This window comes from Diaphorina citri, unplaced genomic scaffold, assembly GCF_000475195.1.
Source record: "Diaphorina citri unplaced genomic scaffold, Diaci psyllid genome assembly version 1.1 scaffold1794, whole genome shotgun sequence".
In the NCBI taxonomy this organism is placed as follows: Eukaryota; Metazoa; Arthropoda; class Insecta; order Hemiptera; family Psyllidae; genus Diaphorina; species Diaphorina citri.
In genome coordinates this window covers 1-9970 of record NW_007379220.1, presented here as the reverse complement: position 1 = coordinate 9970, position 9970 = coordinate 1, and the positions used below count along the sequence as shown (strand labels likewise).

The following is a 9970-nucleotide window of genomic DNA, read 5'->3' as shown; positions in this document are numbered from 1 at the left end:
AAGAGATAGATATCAACATGGCACTAGAACCATTGGATAAACCAAGCTATTATCGCGGTTTGACCAGTTTTATTTCTTCCTGGTATTCACATAAAGACATACATTACAACTTTTTGTCTAAATATGGATAGGAGTCACTTGATCCATATTTATAACTCGAGCATAATTTTCACAAGTTGTGTCATATTTTATGTCTCGGACGGATTGGGATAAACACAAAAACAGCTGTTTCTTTTAGCATAACTTTTACAAGAATTAGATATAGTAGCATATTAAAGTAGGTATAATTGTAACTTGTGTCCTATGCAAGACAAAGTATCATAATATGAGTTGGAGTGTGCAGAAGAAGTTGTTGTGAACAATCTGTTTTCAAGCTTTATAACATCACATTTCTTTGTTTTCTCCAATAAAAGCATTATAATAATAACAACATTCCACATTATTAAGTAGTTTTTTGAAGAGAATTGCATTAGTTTTGAGCGAAAAGTGGAAAAAAATGTATGGGCATGTGCTGAGCTGGTTGAGAGTGAGGACGGAGTTCTCAATCCTGAAGGCAGTCTCGTTGAGATTAAGAGGAACTAGGCAGATTGTGAAACCTTAAGGTTTTGATGATGGAGCTGGATTGATGTATATTGTTGATTGAGAAAAAAAAAAATAAAAATTGAGTTAAAGTTAAGCTTTATTAAAAAAAAAAAAAAAAAAAAAAAATGTACTACATTATCCAATCTTCCTTTAACTCTATAAATCTTCAGAAAATGACCGGTTCACACTGTACGAGTAAAGAACACGTCACAAAAGGGCGCCTTCTGATTGGTTCAAAGGTTTTCGTGTCTGTGGCGGGCGTCGTTTTTACTTTATTTTCCAAGAGGTTTAATAGAGGGTACTGTAACAGCCAAGGTCTTGTGCTCCCGAAAGCAAAGAAAGGATAGGAGAAAGCCAGCCGTTCCGAGAACGAACATCATCCGTTCAGGACAACATCCGCCCCGGGCGAGAATCGAACCCGCGACCTAGCCCCAAGAAGGCAGACGCGCTACCTTCCAAGCCAACTAGGCTGGCTTTTTTTAGTTCATAAAACACTACCTCGAATAGTATTTTTCACTCACTATGCATTGAAAAAAGTCTTTGTGTTTCTATGCGAATTGTCAGACTTAAAATACGTATTTTCATACGAGTGCAATGAGGCCTATAGAAAGAAAAGAAAACAAAAAAGAAAAACACCATAAATCACCATACAAGATTATAAATAGCATTACAACTTAATAATGATTACAGAATTATTATAAGTCAAAATACCTACGAATAAAATTATAATCACACAAAACGAGGGAGAGAAAAAAAGGGAGATTTCATTACGAATAAACTTCCAATTTTTTCATAGAGCATCCCATTGTCAATCAATAGGTTGCGTATTGCATAGGTTTAGTCGTATTTTCCTTTCGTAATTTTCAGGTGATAATGATGGGAAATAGTACAATGCTCTATTTCCCTATTCCCCACCACACGAATAAACTTCCAATTTTTTCATAGAGCATCCCATTGTCAATCAATAGGTTGCGTATTGCATAGGTTTAATCGTATTTTCCTTTCGCAATTTTCAGGTGATAATGATGGGAAATAGTACAATGCTCTATTTCCCAATTCCCCACCATGAAAATTGGGAAAGGAAAATGCGCGTTTCCTACAAGATTATGAAAAAGGGGTACAGGAAACTTCCAGTTGCTACTCCAGCGAAACACTAAACACCTAGGGAAAAAGGGGAATTGGACCCATGCTCTCAGGTTGTGTTCATACACAGGGCTAGGCTAGGCTTGAAAAGAAAAGAAGAAATTTTTGATTATTGAAAATAACACTAAACACCTAGGGAAAAAGGGGAATTGGACCCATGCTCTCAGGTTGTGTTCATACACAGGGCTAGGCTAGGCTTGAAAAGAAAGGAAATTTTTGATAATTGAAAATCGAATTTTTCTTCGTTCCCCGTCCTCCTATTTTTCAAACCTAGCCTAGGCTAAATGACTAGATGCTCGAAGCTATAATAATTACTTACATAATTATATCGGAAAGAAAAATATTTACAAAGGGACAAAGAAGGGGAGGGGACAAGTGTTGGCATTTCATCAAGCAAAAGGTAAAAGTAGCAAGGAATCAAATTGTTTTCAATGCAGAAAGTGGGATCGCATTATTTCGGTAAACACAAAAACATATGTGTTTATTACGAAAATTTCCGAGCATATTCGCGAAATTTTACGAAGATTCGCGACTGCTTACGAAATTCCACGATTTATTGCAATTCCTCTTATAACATAGAATCCTGTTCTTGAGGTAACTTTTTTTGGTCTTCCATTAAGAACAGAGTCTGGGACTCTCTCCTTTGGACTCAATGTCCACAGAGAGTGTTTGGAACTGTCTCATTAGGACCGTGCGTCCACAGAGAGGATCTGGGACTATGTTATTTGGACCGAATGTCCTTAGAGAGGACCGAATGCCAATCTAAACATAGAATCCAGTTTTTGAGGTAACTTTTTGGTCTTCCATTGAGGACAGAGTCTGGGACTATCTTATTTGGACCCAATGTCCTAAGAGAGGATCTGCCTCTCTTATTTGGACTGGCGTCATCTATTGGAACTTCGCACCAGGGTTCTCTTCTTGATAGGCTGAAACACAGAAACAAAAATAATCTAATATATAAAAATGAATGTTTGTGTGTGTTTATTTATTTACGGGACTAACCCTTTATACAAAAATGACAATAGAAAAAAAAAAAAAAAATACACTAAAACCAAACAAACACAAATAACAATCAAATACAGTAGAAAAAAAAATAATAAAATGAAATATAAAAGGAAAGTAAAAAGTAATAAAGAGTAGGTGCTTAAATTTGATTAAAATTAAAATCGCCGTCATTGGCATTCCTGACCATTCTATTAAGAGGTGAGTGATAGCTGTAATTAGTGTGACATGAGCTCACGTAGAGCTCATGTTTAATATCAATACTCACAGGCAGAATGCTGAAACAGCAAGTTAGATCTTCGGCTACACTCAGGGCGGCCCCAGCATTGTCAAACTCGCCACAATAGTTGGGTGCCGAAAACAGGGTCAATAGACCTCGCCTGGCCCCAAATTGGTACCCCTGCTCCACCACCTGAGGAAACACACAAATAGGGTCAATGGACGAAAATATGACCGTCCTTGCCACTACTAATAGATAGATTTTTTCCCCAAGAGGTTTGATATTTTGTCTGCTTTTCACCTGTTGGTGAATCAAACTCGCCACAATAGTTGGGTGCCGAAAACAGGGTCAATAGACCTCGCCTGGCCCCAAATTGGTACCCCTGCTCCACCACCTGAGAAATATACAAATAGGGTCAATGGACGAAAATATGACCGTCCTTGCCACTACTAATAAGATTTTTTCCCCAAGAGGTTTGATATTTTGTCTGCTTTTCACCTGTTGGTGAAGAGAGAAAAAATTATCTGGACATGAGGTACACAATAGGGCTGTCTGGAAGAGACTGACAAGGCAGCTAAGATCTCATCGTCTCGAAATCGAAGAGAGAAGGAAGACAGAGTAGGAGAAAACCAGCCGTTCTGAGAACGAACCTTATTTGTTCAGTATAAAGTTCGCTCCAGGCGGTAATCGAACCCGCGACCTGGCGCGAAATTATTTTCTTTAAGAAAAAAAGAAAAAGACTTAATATTTTTTTTTCTGTTTTGGATAAAGTCTCCCCAGCAGGTCATTTACAACCGGGCAAGAATTAATCCCCTGACCTAGTGTTTAACTAGGCTGGCAATATGAAACTGCCACAAATTTGGCAACAAATCTTTGAAATTTAAAAATAAATAAATAATAATCTTCTTGTTGTTGTTGTTGTTGTTGTTGTTGCTGATAGTGACAGTGGTGGGGGTGTAGACACTGTCACCTGATGACTGATCATGTCTATGAATGTCTATGAATGTCTATGAAAATGTCTATGAAATAGACGAAACTCCGAGTCGGGATATAAAAACCTACTCGTAAGTATCCATTTCTATATATAACTTAAGTAAAAAGTATTTACAAAGGATGTCAAAATTAAATAAATTAATTAATAAAGTAAGAGGCAATGTTTTCTAATGATCTCAGTCCTCCGAAATTCAGATGGGGTCGGCGTTTGTCGTCGGCCTCTCAATCAGCTTTAGAGTGATCGCTTTGAGGCCAACTGGTTTTGGCTAAAAAAAAAAATTTCCGAGTGGGATGCCCTTCGCACTCAACCCTCGCTATTGATATAGCGTGAGGAAATTTGGGCTAGTCTTCTCCCTGTTTATAGTCCCCTAGCTAGACGCTGATCTATTCTCTGTTTATAGTCCCTCAGCCAGACTAAATAAATAAATAAATAAATAATAATAAAACTTATTTACCTGGTGCGCGCGCACTATCAAGGAAAAATCGTGTCTGCGCAGAAAGCTGCGCACAACGTCTGGTCCAAACACATAGGAAACGCCTCGCTCGTTACTACCCCATCCTGTTACACCCTGTAAACATGAGATTTTTTGACACACTGTAGGTAAGTTATTTTTTAATTTTTCTTTCTCACGGTGCTTCTTTTAGTATCGTGTCTATCTAACGGTGTTGGAAGGATTGGGGTTTGGTAAGAAATTAAGCAAGTGTAAACCTTATGCATTGTATTACGTTGTTAAACCCATAAAATACACGAGTTTAGTTTAAAAAATTAGTTTAGAGTGTTTATTTAGACTGCTGGGGTAAAGGGACTTTTTAGTCTCATTTGAGCAGGATAAACAAGGTATATTCTATTCTATACCTACTTCTTTTAGTATCCTATGGGTACTTTCTATGCCGATCCGGGAACGGATTACTCAGAAAATTTCCGCCACGCCCGGGATTCGAACCCAGCAACTCTGGGTAGAGAGCCCGTGCTTGCCACAAAGGTGGGTCTTACCACCTAATGAATGGGTTCTTACCTCATCAGGATCTGCCCATAGTAAATCACAGAGAAGTCCACTTTCTGGAACCTGGATGGGTCGACTGATATTTTTGATCTGAAAAATTAAAGTAAGGACAAGTAGTAGATTAGTGAACTGTAAAAATCACTAATTAAATGTACCTCTAAAGGTCTAAAATCCAATCAGCAAATTTTAATTTTTATAAATTTTTCGAGCAGGAGGAAATTTTCCGTGGTGCTCCAGTTTAATACCTAGGTTGGTACAATTTAAATTATTTGTGTTTCAAAATAAATAAATTAAATAAATAAATAATAATAAAAATATAGGAATAGCAAAAATGTACATAGGTATATTATACCTCTGCTAAAAAAATGTACCTCTGATAAATAAAACTTCATTTTATAAATACATACCGAGCTAGGTATTTATTCTATTTCGAACGGCTTTTGTTGCTGACGGACGCCGGGGATCGAACCCGGACCCTTGGGCAGTAGGGATAAATACTTACCTGTTCAATATCGATGAGTTGCGGTGATAAACCTCCGTGCATACACAGGATTGTTCTCTCTATGAGTGCACCTGAAATTCAACAATTTATTTTATTTTGAAAAGTTTTGATAGAGGGAACTGTAATTGCTAAGGTCTTATCGTTCCAAAAGACAAGAGAGAAGGAAGACAGGACAGGAGAAAGCCAGCCGTTCCGAGAACGAACTTTATCCCATCAGGCCTCGGGCGGGACTCGAACCTGCGACCCTGGCAACAACCTGCATTTAAGCCCAAATTACTCTTACATAGGAGTATTTTCAAAGTACATTTTAGTACACAGTTTTTATTTAGTACTAGATACTTTTTTTCAGGACATTATCTATGTATTTTTTTAGTACACATGATTTTCAAGAGAACGAGTATAGTACTTTTTCAGTACATTTTGCGTACCTTTTAGCTTTTCTTTTCAGTACTTTTTAAGGGGATGTACTTTATGAATTGAACTTACTAATGGGCAAACAGTTGAATACATCGGAGAACGTCTTCCACAGCTTGATGGAATATCGACGCTTGCACTCGTCATAAAACCCGTAGATCCTGTCAATCAAGAAATAGAGGTACAATAATTACACATACATTATTTTCAAGTTTTGATAGAGGGAGACGAGGATATATTAATAACGGGTGCCGCACCCCCAAGAAACGCGATACCAAAAATTTAGCAACATAAAAAAAGGAAACTGTAACTGCCAAGGCCTTATTGTTCTGAAAACCAAGAGAGAAGGAAGACAGAATAGGAGAAAGCGAGAAAGCCAGCCGTTCCGAAAACCTTTTATTATTATTTTATAAAATATGCCCCCGGGCAGAAATCGAACAAGCGACCTAGCGCTTATTTCGCTTAGGGGATAGCGCGACTGCCTTGTAAGCGCTAGGTCTCTCCCGACCGGGGGGGAACTTTATCTTAAATCTATAGATAAGGTCCGCTTTAGGAACGGCTGGCTTTCTCCTATCCTGTCTTCCTTCCCTCTTCGATTTCGGGACGATGAGACCTTAGCTGCCTTAGCAGATACAGTTCCCTCTATCATTTTTTTTTTTAAAACTTGGAACTCACAGTTCCTTCAACTGAACTTGAGACTTTCAAGGTAGAAACACACCACCATCACGTCACGTGAAGTCAGAAAGATGTACTTCAAAGTTTTCCCATAATATTAGACTCTTACCTGTTAATATTGGCACACTCGTGATTGCCTCGGAGTAGGAAAAAGTTCTGAGGGTATTTGATTTTGTACGCCATTAGGAGGCAAATGGTTTCCAGCGAGTTTTTGCCCCTGTAACAAAAAATAAGAAAAACGTGATTTTAATAAAATGCTCCAACTTAGAAAAGTTCACAGGACCCTAAATGTTTATGGAATGTACTAAAAGTATCAAAAAATACTGACGGAAATGTACTAACACTAGCTGAATTCCGTCGCTTCGCTCCGGAATCCCGCTAGTTCATCCCGAGGCATGGCCAAACTTGTAGAAAAGGTATGGCCGAACTTGTAGAAAATAATAAAAATACGGTCGCGCTGCGCGCTCCCTATTAGCTGCATAGTTATCAAACTAAAAACATAAACGAAACTCAAAATGTTGTTCGAGAGCACACTTATCCACACTTATCCCCTCTTACCCATCCTACCTGGGTACATTTACCCCGTGCTAGCCGTCTCACCTAAATTTCCCTGCCTCACTCAAAGAGTGTGCAAGAGTTTGTCTGGCTGGGGGACGTTAAACAGGGAGTAGACTAGCGTTTGCTTGCCATGCAGAAGGTCCCGGGTTCGAATCCCACCATCGACAAAAATTTGTACTAGTTTTTCGATTGCAAATATTTCAACCAACGGGTTACTTTCTGATGTTCTCCTGTTGTCCCAGCACCTCAATGGGAAGTAATGTGTCTCTTCTCGCCCATCTGATGAGAGGCATACTACGGGATGGGCATGCTACGACACAGGCCATATGCGTCTAATCGGAAGTAATGTGTCTCTTCTCGCCCATCTGATGAGAGGCATACTACGGGATGGGCATGCTACGACACAGGCCATATGCGTCTAATGTAACAGTTGTTTCATTGCTACGAAACAAAAATTTATCTAGGTGTAATAATCGGGGAACGATATTTGTGACAAGCATTTGAATATGCTTAACACAATTAAAAATTCCTAACCAGTCTAGCTAGCTGGCAGTTTCAAAGGGTTCTCTCTGCTTTTAAAGAATAAGCACAAGTCCTCACGATGGTTGACTGCGGTTCAGGATGAGCCAATCAAACATGGCTAGATACCATCACCCCGGTATATTACAGATACAAAAAGATATCATCTCTTTAATCTGACATCACCATTCGGCGAAAGCTAAAGCGAACGCTACAACAACAACAACAACAACAACAACAAAAATTCCTTCCTCGCATGGGTTAACCAAAAAGATATCATCTCTTTAATCTGACATCACCATTCGGCGAAAGCTAAAGCGAACGCTACAACAACAACAACAACAACAACAACAACAACAACAACAACAACAACAACAACAACAACAACAACGATGAAAGGAGGATGCTTAACACGGGGTGCTACACATCGTTTCCACGTATGACAGCCAGTCAGGTATGTTAATAGGAGGTGCTTTCTTAAGGGCTTTCTCGCATAAGTAGTTCTTCGAAGATTTCATAATTGGACAGCAGAAAAGAACCATCCTTTCTTTTGTGCTTAATGTTGTCCAAAAAAAGGATGATGGTTCTTTTCTGCTTTATTTTGTCCAATTAGTGCTCGATTATACCGAGTCCAGATGGATTGGCATCCGGTAGACAATACCAGTCCAACTAGACAAAATGCACTTTACTTCAGCAACTCCACAAAAAAAAAAAAAAAAAAAAAAAAAAATAGAATTATTATTGATTCTGACCAATTAACTGGACTGGAATGTTTCTGGACCCCCGTGGTGTTTACAAGAGGTCAGTATAGGTAGTCCAGCCGTTACTGATAGAGAAGAACCGAAGATTACGTCTTGAACGCGACAGTTCTGCATTTAAAACAGTTTCATTTTTACTTTTTTATTTAAAGAAAGAGGTTTGATGCAGGGAACTGTAACTTATGAGGTCTTATCGTCCCGAAATCGAAGAGAGAAGGAAGACAGTTTAGGAGAAAGTCAGCCGTTCCGAGAACGAACCTTATGCGTTTAGAATAAAATCCACTCCGGGCGGGAATCGAACCCGCGATCCAGCACTTACAAGGCAGACGTGCTACCCTTCAAACTAGGCTGGCAGAAGCAATACTAAGGGCCGAATTTTAAACTAGGATTATCATTTAATCCTGGTCAGGATTAGGTTCTAGGAGAGCTATTCTATGTGGGAAAGTAATGTTGGACAATTAGTTTGACTAACTAAGACAGGAACTGAAAGTAGTTTTAAAAAAAAATCTTAAAACCTCTCCGAACACTCTAAGCCTAACCGCCCCTAAAAGGTAATCCGGTTTTAAAATTCGACCCTAAAAGGACTTTTAATTAGGCACAAAGCTAACCACCACTCAGGTCCAGCTTAACCCCATACACAAAAAGCCCAATCTGAGGCTTAGGTGTAGGGGCTAGACAGCCCTAAAGGATGGGTTAAGCTTTTACGAATATACCACTCAGGTCGGTGAAAGGTATTAGGTGTCCAGAAGTGGAAAAGTAAAAAAAGCCATAGACAAAAGAAAAATTTTCCAAGGGCGGGTCCTGAACAAGGGCCTACAACCTTGAACATATACGAGTGAACTATGATGACGTACAAACACTAGGTACCCTGACATCTAAACTTTCTTCCATCCCAGAGCCGGACGGTGCAGTTATGGCCGGGGATTCAATCTGAGTAGGTAGGAAACACAGATAGCATTTGAGGAGAATGTCGAAGGATATCGATTGAGAGGAAGGCCACGATCCAGATGGAAGGACAACATAAAGAAGGATGTAGAACTCATGGGAATCAATCCGGAAGAATGGAAGCAAGCGGCTCTGGAGAGAGGAGAATGGGCAGCTGTTGTGACACAGGCATACGAAACACAGGCAGGCATGTGGTCCTTATGACCGCACCAAGGATAAGTAGGTAAGTTAAGGTAGTCTGGCTGGGGGACATAAAACGGGGAGTAGCAAACCCCTAACCAGTCTAACCAGAAGGCAGTTAAAATAGGGTTTACAAGCCTTCAAAAGAACAAGCTTAAGTGCTCGTCCGCAAAGGCGACCATACACCATGGACCATTGACCCTAGTCTAGTCCTTGGACCATCGACCATTGACCCTAGTCTAGACCTTGGACTATCGACCCTAGTCTAGACCTTGGACCATCGACCCTAGTCTAGACCATGGACCAATCATTGACCCTAGTCTAGACCTTGGACCATCGACCCTATTCTAGACCTTGGACCATCGACCATTGACCCTAGTCTAGACCTTGGACTATCGACCCTAGTCTAGACCTTGGACTATCGACCCTAGTCTAGACCTTGGACCATCGACCCTAGTCTAGACCATGGACCAAT

The 9970-nt window shown here is 39.7% G+C and overlaps 1 protein-coding gene across 1 annotated transcript; it reads right to left on the bottom strand.

The window, feature by feature from the left end:
* Window positions 1-1508: 1508 nt before the first annotated feature.
* Window positions 1509-6775, bottom strand: LOC103517275 (serine/threonine-protein phosphatase PP1 isozyme 1-like; the record flags this gene model as incomplete). Its single annotated transcript, XM_026829430.1, has 8 exons — window positions 1509-1743; window positions 1858-2651; window positions 2996-3139; window positions 4396-4509; window positions 4957-5034; window positions 5447-5517; window positions 5933-6021; window positions 6645-6775. Coding segments are annotated over 7 exons (669 nt in total), but the record flags the coding sequence as incomplete, so codon positions are not given.
* Window positions 6776-9970: the final 3195 nt, after the last annotated feature.